General features: G+C 26.0%; 1 protein-coding gene across 1 annotated transcript in view; it reads left to right on the top strand.

Moving 5' to 3' along the window:
- LOC117178297 overlaps positions 1 to 11,236 on the top strand; it is a gene marked incomplete at its 5' end in the record, with an annotated part of 45,389 nt that extends 34,153 nt beyond the window's left edge. The window contains 5 exons of the mRNA XM_033369664.1: positions 3,116 to 3,272; positions 3,779 to 3,930; positions 5,866 to 6,064; positions 8,397 to 8,596; positions 11,070 to 11,236. Of these exons, the coding sequence (XP_033225555.1) occupies positions 3,116 to 3,272; positions 3,779 to 3,930; positions 5,866 to 6,064; positions 8,397 to 8,596; positions 11,070 to 11,160 (799 nt within the window). The remainder of the gene's footprint in view (positions 1 to 3,115; positions 3,273 to 3,778; positions 3,931 to 5,865; positions 6,065 to 8,396; positions 8,597 to 11,069) is intronic.
- Positions 11,237 to 12,975: the final 1,739 nt, after the last annotated feature.

The raw sequence follows: 12,975 nt of genomic DNA, 5'->3' as shown, positions 1-12,975 counted from the left end.
TAAAGGTCAAGTTCGGTAGGCAGCTATTTTGGATAAAAATTCAAAAAGTAGGCACATTTTGAATATTTTGAGACCACTTTTTTCAAAATTCAAAAAAACTCAGTACGGTCAACCAAACAGTCAACTAAATCTGCCGCTGCGTGAGCACATTCTTATCACAACTTTTTTCTTTTAATTTCTTTTCCGCCTTGTGTGCGGGGTTTCAAAAAATTTAACTTCTCATGGTTTTAAAAGTAAGCCCATTTTGAAAACTTTGTAAGTACACATTTTTTCTTGGTTCATAAATTCTCTGTACAATTGTTCATAGTACTTGAAAAGAAAAATGTTACTTTTCGATAGCCCTACAAGATTATCATATTAACTTTTTTAATTTTCTCGAAAAATTAAAACTTCAAATTTTGACTGCACAAAAACTAATAAAAAATAAAAAATTGCATTTTGGGGTCAATCTATGCAAGATAGGAAATAAATGACAAGACAAACATTGTGCACCCAAAAAATATCTAAAAATTTGTTATTAATCACTTTTTATAGGACACGTAGTTTTTGTTTTATTTATAAAAAAAACATTGAAAATACAAAAGTTAAATTTTTCGAAACATGACATAAGCTAAGCAAAAATTACTAGTTGAGATTTTTTGACCGAAAGAAGAGCAAAAAGTTTTTTATTAATTTTTTTTTTACATTTTCATCAGAGAAGGTATTAGATATGTGTAACATTTGATACCTTCTCCAGTTTTGTCAAATGTTCACGTTTGGAGACACTTTGAATCCGAAAAATAGGTTTTTACAAATGTGTCTGCCTGTCCGTCTGTCTATATGTATTTATGCCTGTCTGTCTGTCAGCACGATAACTTTTGAAAAAATCATTCTATTAGAGTGTTCTCTTGTACACTCTTTTAGTGTATCTCGACTGTTTTTGAGATAAGTTTTTAACGGAAAATGGAATATCTTAATTTTCCGTTGACGATATTGATTTGCAACCAACGAAATCAGTTATTAACTAAAATGATTAATCTTGGATTAAATAATAAAATTTTAACAAAGTAGTAGCCGTCTTTGAAAGCCTTAAGATAGTTATAAGCCTCTAGAAATCATTAAAAATCGATCAAAAATCTTCAAAATATAATAGATTTTTATTGTCTAAAATTTACTAGTAATTATTTTAAATTGGCAAAATATTTGAAATACGTGGAAGTTCTATCAAATTACTCAAACCTTCAAAAATTCTTAAAAACTCCTTGCACTACTTGGAAACCTATTCATTAAAATCATTGTAAGTCAGAAAAATTCATTAAAATATGTAGAAGCTATTTCATATGGCTTTAACATAAATAAAACTAAAATTATCAATTAAAGTTCTCTAAAACAATTATAGTTTAAATCTCTAGCCGTTTTTGAAACCTTTAAAAAACTGGGAATGCAATAAAATCTTTAATGTTGGGAAATTTGGTTAAATTCGTAAAAATCCCTAAAACTGTGAAATCTGTATGTGAAATTCCTATGGAGACCCTTAAATTTTGTGAAATTATATGACTTTTCTCAAAATCATTGAGAATGCTAAAATATCTTGGGCATTCCTTAACATTTTTTCAATCTCTTCAAATGCTTTCCAATCTCTTAAATTGCTTTTCAATCTTCTAAAATATATAAATATACAATAACTGCAGATCATTTAAAATTCTCCGAATATTTATAATACTCTTTCCAGAAAAAATTTTATATCCATAGAAAAATTAAATTTCCTTAAAATGCCTTACTCTCCAAATCTGAACCAGCGAAAGTTCGCTGATTCTCTCTGCCCTCTAACGACCAAATACTTATAGCTGAAAATCAGTGAACTTTCGCTGATTCTGATTTAGAGAGTAAAATCCTTTGCAATGCAATTTATTTTCAAAATTATTTAGAAATTCCTTAAAGTTTAGCTTTTACTTTTTGGAAATCCTACAAAATTATTTTCAATTCTTTAAAGTTTTTAAAATACTTCAAAATTTTTTAGAATTTGATAAATTAGTTTAAAATCGTCGAAATCTTTTACACTTTCGTATTATATTGTAAATAGATGTTACAAAGGTTATTGACATTCCTTAAAATTATAGTCAAATCTCTTGAAATTCTTTTTTAAGTAAAATTGAATTAATGCGTTTGATGCTTTTAATTAAACATTGTGTAAAGTATTTTTTATTTCTGCTTTATATTCTAATAATTGCACCAAAAAATGATAAGAAATTAGTTTAATAATTCTATGTACGGCTATTTCTTAAAACTTTCCTTTTCTGAGTTCAAGAATAAATAAAATTTTTAGAAAAAGTACTAGAAATGGAATAATTTGAAATTAAAAAGTTCAACACTGCAAATATGCAATATTCAACGTTTTGAAGCAGTATTATTATCGCCATTCTAATCTTGAATCATTCAATTTCGAGATTATTGAAATTAAAGTAAAATTATTGTTCAATTAGGAACTTCTTAAATTAAAATCGACACCACTTCAAATCCCTTCTAATGAAGTTATCCAATCATCAAAATTCGAATATAAAAATTTTCAATTTCGAGAGCTTTTGTTTTAAATATTTTCAATTTAAAATTATTTAATTTAGAAGTGCCAAATGCTGAATTTCTTTTAATTCCATTAGAAAAAGACCTTTTCTCAAGTTTCACCTAATCTAAAATATAGTGAATTGAATCGCTTTCAATTCAAAATCGTTCAATACATTAATTTTCAAACCCTTTCAATTGAAAATTATTATTTATTATTTACTATTTCAGAAATTCTTAAAACTGAATATTTTAAATGGGTTTTTTAAAAAATACGTGAAGAATTTAAGGGAGGGGGGGGGGGGGTTCGGCGGAAGTATCATTCTCCGTGTTAATACCAATGGGAAATTATCACACAGGGGAGGGGGGGGGGTAGAAGATCCTGAAAAATATATCACGTATTTTCTGAATGGCCTCAGCTTTGTTTAATAAAGGATTTTTAATATATTTAAAAGTTTGAACATTATTTAATAAAAAAGGCTAAATATGAAATAGTTTTTTAATTAAGGGGCCCCCCTTGATAAAAACTATTTATTAAATATAAAATAAAGTGAATATCTAAATATTTTTGATTTAGGTGTTCAAAAACACGGAGTAAAGTAGGTTCTTCCTCATCGTTTGATTTGACGAATTTGCGATACAAAATACTGGCTTCACATAATAATAATTGTTCAGATACACACCTTCAGTCGCATATTAATGCTGAACTCGCTCTTAGCAGTCGAAGGTCTAAGGTAGCAATCCAGGAATGTTACTTTTGACTATAGTGGGTATTAGGGTCATTGGAAAAAAATATTTTCGATTCTAAAAAAGCATACTAGCTTATGTTGTACATTCTTAATTTAAAAAATGGATATGATTTAGAGGTCTCCTTTTAGAGTCTGTCCTTTTTATTGATTATCTACAGTATGTTAAAATCTTATAGAAAAATATGAAATAAGTAAAAAGAAATTATTTTTTTTTTTAAAAGTGATTTTCAAAAGTTGCATTGAATGATGTAAAATTATCTGAATGTAAATGTGGATAATTGTACATGTCTAAACGTATGATAAATTTATTTTCAAGGCATTAAAGAAATTGAAAAATTTTTTGACTAAAAACATACAACTTATGCTAGTGTGTGTGTTCAAGAATTGAATATAATTTTCTTTTTGCCTTATAAAATGAATCACACTAGTGGGTATAGGTTAAAAATATTTTAAAAAGGAATGACTAATTATTTATTCAAATGATAATATAGGTGCGAGAAGTCGCGACAAAGAATACAGAGTGTCATCTTTCAGTAATAAGAGATGATTCATACACAAGACGTGATAAAAAAAGTGAATCCAGTAACAATAGAATGAATAATGGTTGCAATAATGATCGATTATCCACCAGTCATTCTCCAAGGTATGCCAAAGTCTAAAACAAGAGGCTTAAGTCGTATGATATAAGTTCTCTTAACTCAAACAATGATTTGAGCAATCGTGGAAATATTTATTTATTTGTTAATATTTACTGGTCAGGAAACTAAACACAGAGTATCTGTAAGTAAAAAAAACCTGGGAATCGGGAAAAATTTAGGGAATAATAAATAATAATATATGAATAATAATAAATTCGAAATTTGAACATTTTTGTTTAAAATTGTTTTATTTAAATTAGTTAAGAAAAATTATACAATTTTCAAAAAGAATTATGACGACCATACTGATATAATATACTTGTCAATATTTTATTCAGCCTTTTAGGTGAGAATTAAACTATTTTGGTAGTGAATGATTTTTTGATTAGAAATTCATAAATAAAGTAATTAAAAATGCAACTTGTTAATTTCGCACTAATCTTCTTTCTTAAGAATTCTTCGTTTTTTAAATTAAACTATTTTTCATTTAAAATAAAAATCTTTTTTGGGTGAAAAATATACTATCAGATTTTTTTACCAAAAAATTAGTTTTTTTGGTTGAAAATTGAACTACTTGGTTAAAGGTGAACTACTTTTTCAAAAGACAATTTTTGGTGTAGATTCATCATTATAGTTAAAACTTCATGTTTGATTGCATTTTTTTCTTAACTGAAAATTTAGCTATTTTGGTTAAAGATTCATGATTTTATTTGAAACTGCATCTTTTTGTTTCAATATTGAACGGTATTGTAAAAAATTAAACGTTTTTAATTAAAAATGTAAATAGTGGGGTAATAGTTAAATTAATTTGTTTAATTTAATATCTTTTATCCAGATTGATTTTTTAAACTGAAAATGTAACTTTTACATTTTTGACTGAAAATTGATGTTTTTTAGTTATAAATTTGTAATTGTTATTAGAAATATAATTTTCTTAGTGTAGAATTTCATTTTTTTATATTAAAAATGCAACCGTTTGGTTGCAAAGGAACTTTTATTGTTATAATTAATATCTTCTGGATGAAAATTCAAATGTTTTACTGAAACTTTACCTTTCGGCTATGCTTGTTGATAATTTGAATATTTTATTGAAAATCGTTTTTTTTTTTTTTTGTTAAAAATTCTTTTATTTACTGAAAGTTCAAGTTTTTTATTTCTGGTTGAAATTGTATCTTTTTCAATTTAAAAAATATCTTTTTGAGTTCGAAATTCATATATTTGTTTAAAAATGAATGTATTTCGATGGATATTCATCTTTTTTGGTTTTAAAATGTATCTCTTTTGGTGGAAACTTTTTATCTTCTTTGATTTAAATGTAAACCATTACAAGTTTTTTTTATAATTTATATTTGTAGGTATAAAAATAAATTATTTGGTTAAACCTTCTTGAATTGCGTTAGTGTTTGTTTCGTAGAAAAAAGTAGCAGCTTTCGAATTCTTGATTAATTATGATTAATTTATGAATATTATGTAAAATGATTACAATAACAGAGTTTAATGGTAATGAACAATTTATAATCAGGTTGTGAATACTGCCGTACAAATTAAAAAGATACGTGACATTGCCTCTTATAGTGCTTCTCTTAAACTTGGCAATGAAAAAGTCGACCTAAACGGCAATGTCACTTATGTATCTTTGTAGTTTGTACGGCAGAATAGTTATTAAAAATTTTAGAGCACATTATGTGTACAGTGAACTTCACTGTGTTTTAAAACTTGTTTTTTTGTAGTTTTATCTTGAAGTTACAAAATGTTAGAAATTTCTTTAGCGGGTTGAGAATGATTTTATCTTTAAAAATACACAATTTTTCGAAGAGATTCATAAGAGTTGATAAGCACGTGCCTTTTTGATTACATATTATTGACTTGACTGCACTATTCAAGAACAAATTTTTCCTCTTATTTATATAAATACATTAATTCCTGTTGGTTTTTGTCAGTTGTTTTAGAATACGATCGAGATCTGCCAATTTTTCTGACTCTGAGAAACATTTCGAGTCTCGCCAGTCGACTAAAATTGGAACACCGCCTGTTATGAATAATGTCAGTTCCCCAAAATGCAGGCAAAGTCCAAGAGATCCTGTTCAGATTCGGACACCTCGTGTTATGAAATCTGTTTCTCTCAATTGTGACAATGGGGTATGTATTACTGAATATGAGATGATAAGCCCGCGTGGAGAGCTTCTCCTAGTGGAAGCGATTAGAGTAAAGTGGATGAATCTCTTCATCATACATGAATTTGTATTATAACTCCCCGACAGCAGTAATTTTTTTACAAGTTTTCATTGTAATCTCTCTCAATCTAAATTAGTGAAATTTTACTGATGCAACTGAATGCTAATGCCTCCCCCCCCCTTAAGATGGCTCAAAAATGCCTGAAATTACTGAAATGGACAATTTTGCACAAAATATTCACATATGAGCTCTATTATTTCCCTCTTTTTACACAAATTATTTTTATTTTATGAGAACCATATTTTTAGAAACTTTTAAATTAATTTACAATTGTTTGAATTATTTTTTTCATCTAATAGTTCAATAAATTGTACTTTTTTGAGTTTAAGATAGTTGTGCCAAAAGCCAGATATCTAACAAAATAGTTTTTCTATGCTTTTAAGAATTAAAATGACCATTTATGTATGAGTAGACTTAATTGTTTTCACGGAAACGAACACAAATTATTTTGCTGCTAACTTGCTACTGTCATGTTTTTCAAAATGACAGAAACTGTTAATTATTTAAACTATTTTTATGATAAAATGCTTACTTTTTATCTTGGTTCATTGAAAAGGTTTATTTTTGTGCTGAATACTATGTAGGGTCGAAAAAAATGTTAAACAGAAACCTTATTTCAACAAGGTCTACCATTTTTATGTGAACCATTTTTTAAATGAAACTCATAGTATTTGTTTGAGTCGTAAAAAAGCACATTAAAAATAAAAAATAAGAATGTTTCTACGCAGCATGAAGATTCTTTAAATAATATTACGATTGAAAAATCTTGCGAAAAAGCGGCAAAAATAATTTCAGTGTATTCATTAAAATTTTGTTAAAACATTATTTTACGGAAATTCCATAAAAGCTTTTTTTTACATAAATTGAGAAACTATTATATCATTGCCCTTCGATCCCTCTTAATTGTTTCATTCTCCGAAAAAAGAAATTTCCTATTTTTTTAAATCGGTCAACATAAATCCGTGACCCACGGTTTGGAAAGTAACGAGGGGGTTTAAATAGGAAAAGCTCGCTTTTCGAAAGAATTTAAAGAAATAAGTACTTATTTTGATCTTTTCGGAAATTAAAGGTTAGTCACCTTTTAAGAAATGTTTAAGGAACTATTTTCATCCAATAAAATTTAGCTTTGACGCCCCTAAACCATTTGAATTTTTCCCGGAAAATACCCCAAAATATTTTAAATATTGTTTTTATGTAAAATAAAATTCATGCCGAGGACTGTATTTTTGAAAATTGTCTTTGAATTAAATAATACTTGGAAACTTGTGACTAATCGAATATAAATAATTTCAGCATAAATTAAAAAAATTTTTTTAGAGAAATGAGCTTCTAGCGTTTAAAGTTTAGGTTGATTTTAAAAGTTCAGGGGAGCAAGTTGACGTTGACTGATTTTATAGGAAAAAATAGGGAATTTCCACTTCCAGGAAACGAAGCAAAATAATTCTGTTGAGTAGTTTTGGTTTTCCTTACCAAAATTTGGTTGTGACTACCAAAAAAGTAGTTGGAGTTACAAAACTCACTTTTCGTTGAGTGTACCAAAGAATATTTTGAGTACCTATTTTGGATGAATGAGGCGTAGGATCTGTAACAGATGTATTTTTAAGTAAATGATTTTTACATTTCAATATTCGTTCTATATTATCAAACACATTTTATTAAATCAATACATTTTGTCCTTTCCGTTTTTTTCTCGTAGAGAAAATATTTTGTATTTTATCTATAAAATACACTTTTCCCGGGACAAAATTAATGTTTACTTTAAAAAAGTGTTATTTCTTTGACAAAACGATTTTGTTAAGTCTACCAAAGTTTGGTTGGCTGGACAACAAATAATTTTGTTGTGATTTCAAATATTTAGATCGTTCAGAAAAACTATTGTTTAAATTCTACAATATTCTTGTTAAGTCTGAAAAATAATTGTGTTCAGCTAACAAATACTTAAATAATTTATACAAGGTAGTCAATTCAACCAAACAATCCAACGAAATAATTTGCTTAGATCAACAAAACGAGTTTGTTGCTTCTAAACCAACCAAATAATTTGGTAGGCACAACCAAACTTTGTTTCGTCAAACAAACATGTTTCTCAGTGTTTCTCAGTGTGAAAATATATAGGCGGTTATAGAATCCGGCTCCTCAATAATAATAATAACTTAAGTGTAACGCTTAAATGAACTCCATTTTGTTACATAAGTTATTTTATCAATGATGAAGTACTTTAATTCTTTTTTATTAGCTACCGTTTCTTCTCCAAATTAATGAGCCATCTGGTCGCAATGGAGAACTTCGTTTAAAAGTTAGATCTTTAAATGGAGGAACAGTCTACCTTATACATATATCTGTAAATGATACAGTTTCTAGACTTTATCATATTTTGGATAAAATGATAATAAAAACTCGTCCTAATTGGAAAAAGTATCACATTGTAACCAATGGGTAATATTTCATTTCTTACATAACATTTTCTTTAATTTAGTGCCATAAGCTCGCCATTATTTTTCACTTTTCGATTTTCTATGGTGTCACCCCTCAGTTTTGTGTGATTGCCCAAAAAAAATCTTTAAGTTTAACCAAAATCGGACAATATTTAGTGGTCACCCAGAGACGATAAAGTTTCCTATTGATTTGCCATGGAAAAATCAGCTTTTTTAAACCTAATTTTTAAAGGTCATGAAAATATACAAATAATTCCGTATTTGATCATGTTGTTCAGAATTCGTCAGAGAATAAGAATCAATCATAAATTTTGATGTTGAAAAAAGAAATCTCCATAAGTGCTACATTTGAATTTTACATAATATTACGATTTGGAGAACACAAAAAATTTACTTAAATAATTTACAACTATTTAAATAACGCCTTTGTCTTCAAATATATAGTTAACTTAAAAAAAGCAGGAGAAATTCTTTATCTTACCAAATTTTCGACAAATAGAAAAATGAAAGAAAAACGCATTTACTCCTCTCTATCGATAAAAAATACGTAAAATCAGTTCAGTATAATACACTTCTAAGCGATTTTAATTTGCTTAAACATTTAAAGGTATTGTTAGAAAATAAATTAGTACCTCAAATATACATACAAACAAAATTAAATTTTTCAAACAATACAAATTTGTTTAAATATTGACGAGTATTATTAGAAAAGCAATTGGTACTTCAAAATAATAAAATCTGTCGGGAATTTTGGTGAGATAAAAGGTTTGTACTGATTTTTTAGGTAAGCTGTATATATGAACGAAAACATGTCACTTAAATAATTGTAAAATTATTATTAAAACAAATTATTTTATATTGTTATAATTGATTATAAAACTCATGATGTCTAGAAAATATGTTCTATTCTTGACTTACCTGAAAAAAATAAATTGTTTAAAGAAAAGCAAATTATTTAATCAATTAAAAATTAGATCAAATATGACTCAGTATTCTTAAATGACCAATTATTGATTATTTATGGATATAAGATTTTCAAAAATCTATAATAAATCACAATATTATGTAAAATTAAAATTTGGCACGTATGGAGGTTTTTTTTGAGGACCCACAATTCACCACCAAAATTTATAATTGTTTATTATTTTCTGACGAATTCTAAATAGCACACTGAAATACGTAATTATTTGTCATATTTCACTACCCTCAAATTTTTAGATTTTTTCAGGGCATTTAAACAAAACTGAAGAGCGAGATCAAAAAAATACAAAAAAAAAATCATCAGGTATTAATCAGAACTACCCTATTTTTGCAGTAATCTGATAATACAGTTTTATTTGCCAAAACTGCAGAAATTTGAATTCGTTTATATAGTGACATGAATATACAAATACAAAAATATTTTATTTTGAGCATTTGATACTCAAGGAAAATATACAATTGAATGGTTTAATTTTCTATTTCATACAAAAATACTGTACTAAGTATAGATAGCTGAAGTATCTAATAAAAAAATTTTGTGCAATGTTCTTAATAATCTAATGCTAAAATAAAAATTGAAAATCAAGAAATTATATTTTGATAAAAAACTAAAAAGAGAAAGGTGTTTTTGTATATATCATCTAAATATTCGGTTTGATTGAATAACTCAAAATAATTTGATTAATTTGTAATGGCAATTACAAGTTTTTAATTTGTTATATGTCGTTTATGAACATTTTTTCAGTTTTGTTTATGTAAATTTAATGGGCGTAAATAACCCACGAAAAAAATCCTAAAAACTTATTTTTTGTTGAAATTATATATTAAAAAAAAAAGACGAGAAATATAATTTTGTTAATTTTTACAAAAAGTTGCCAAAAATCATGTGTTTTTTGAATTTTTTTTTTGACACACTTTTTAATGAACTATAGAAACACGCGCATATTTTTATAACACAAACAAAAAAAAAATTTTCTATATAAGCAGTTTGAAAAAATTTGTTGGAAACTTAAAGATATGTACGTTTTTCCTTATTTTGTTAAGAAGGAACATACAAAACACAAAACATTTTTTTGTGATTTAAAATACGAATTAATCAAATTGAATTTTTCGTCTTAATTTAAATATTATATTTCGATGAAATAAAGTTTTTCTTGGTTTTTTCCGTGTAAAGTATTTTACGTCCATAAATCTTATCCCGAAAAAATTGGAATTTTTTATTCTAAACGCAAAAAATTTAAAACTTGTAGGTGTTTGATCAACTTGCCTAGTTAGGAAAAATTTTTTGACTTTTTTTAAATTGTTCGTAATGCCTCAAAGAAACTTTTTGGTACTATTACTAAAACATCTTATTATTGTGAATTCTTTCAACCCACCATGCTGCATATGTTTTGGTCAGTGTAAATTGTGTACAAAGTTTAAAGACAATAAATTCTTTCAGATTAGTATTTTATTTTGAAAATTTATTCTGACACCTGCTTTTAATTTTGCAGATATGAATCAAAAAGGTTGGATCGTCTGCAAATCACATTGAAAGAATACGGAATTACTAGAGATAGTGTCCTTCATTTAGTCAATGGTTGATGTGTATTTTAAAGTTTACGCAACATGAATAGAGAAGCAACTGAATATAAAAAGTAGTTTGAAAAAATATCAATGACTTTGCAATTTTAAAAAGTGTGTACCGAAAAATTAAGTAAAAACTCTCATGGTAGTAGCTTTTAATATACTATGATTGGAAGTTTTCTAACCTATCGACTATAGGCAGCTTACCTTCAGTAGGTATATGGTACATTTATTTAAAAATAAGAATATTGACCGAGTTTCCAAAAAATGAAAAAATTTAATGTTTATTATCAAATTTGTATATTGTATTCAAATTTGCAGCATTAGAGCTTAAGAAAAGTTGTGAGCACTGGACACCGACAATCGATAAGTAGGAAAACTCAGAATGAAAAGAGAAAAATGAAAATGACGAAAAATAATTTATTTTTTTAACATTTGTATTTTTTAACATAATAGTTCAATTTTCAATTAATAAGTTAATTTTTAACTAATTACTTACATTTTCAAGAGAAAAAAAAAATCAGATGAATTTTAAGCCCAACAATTTTCATTCCAAAAACAGGAATTTTTAACAAAATACATAAATTTTCAAACAAAGTCGTGGTATTTTAACCATAAAGTTGAACTTTTTATTATATTATCAATAAGAAGTAGCTTATTTAAAGATAGAATCAATTCACTAATTGATATTAGTAAGAAAAAACTTATTCAAATTCATGTAGAACCAAAAAGTTGTAATTTTAACTACAAAAAAAAGGAAATTGCTACTAAAATAATTAAATTTTTCAATCAAAAAGACGAATTTTGAACAAAATAGTTGAACTTTTAACCAAAAAAGATTTATCAGTAAAAAATATTTGATTTAAATTTCGAGAGAATCAAGCATTTGCATTTTCAACTTAAAAAGATTAAATTTCAATCAAATGAAATGAAATTTAAAAGTAAAAGGACGAATTTTATATAAATTAGTCGAATTTTCGATTGAAAAATATTGATTGGTAACCAAATAATACAATTTCCAATATAATAGGTGACTTTTATACAAAAAGATTAATTTTTTATAAATTAACACTAAATTTAAAAAAAATAGGTAAATTTTCAATCGAAGAGATGACCTTTCAACTTATATTATAAATTGTTAATTGGAATAATGAAACTTTCAGTAAAGAAGTAATTTTTTATCGAAAAAAAAAGAATTTAAAGAAAAATATAGTTACATTTTCAGTTGAATTTACTTTTAAACATTATTTCAGAAAACTAGAGATTACATTTTACGCACAATTTATATTAATATTTGTATTACATTATATTACTGGTTTTAATTGGTTTCAAATTTAACTGGCATTAATATTGTAATGATATTAATATATATTAATACAGAATTAAATGCCTTAATTTACTACGTAATGCCATTTTATAATATTATAAATTCTGCGGCTTTAGTTCAACAAAATAATTAAATTCCTAACGAAAGAAATAAATTTCCAATTACAATAAGGAATCTTCCATTAAAAACCTGAATTTTGAACCAAATCGTTTAATTTTTGACCAGAATGTATTTTTAACTATAGGGATTAATTTTCTACCAAAACAGACGAACTTTTCACAAAAATGCATGAATTTAAAAAAAAAAATTTAGCCCAAAATAGAATGGTTATATTAACCATAAAAACGAATTTTCTACAAAATAGCTGAAGTTTCTACTAAAAAAATAAATTGTCAGTCATAAAAAAATGAATTTTTTACTAAGAAAAATAATATTCTACCGCAAAAGACTAATTTTCAACAAAATGCATGAATGAATGAATGAACTGAATACTTAAATTTTTAAAG

The sequence above is a fragment of the Belonocnema kinseyi genome, chromosome 8, assembly GCF_010883055.1.
Source record: "Belonocnema kinseyi isolate 2016_QV_RU_SX_M_011 chromosome 8, B_treatae_v1, whole genome shotgun sequence".
Taxonomy (NCBI): Eukaryota; Metazoa; Arthropoda; class Insecta; order Hymenoptera; family Cynipidae; genus Belonocnema; species Belonocnema kinseyi.
The sequence above is the reverse complement of the archived record's forward strand: the minus strand, read 5'-3'. Positions and strand labels throughout refer to the sequence as shown.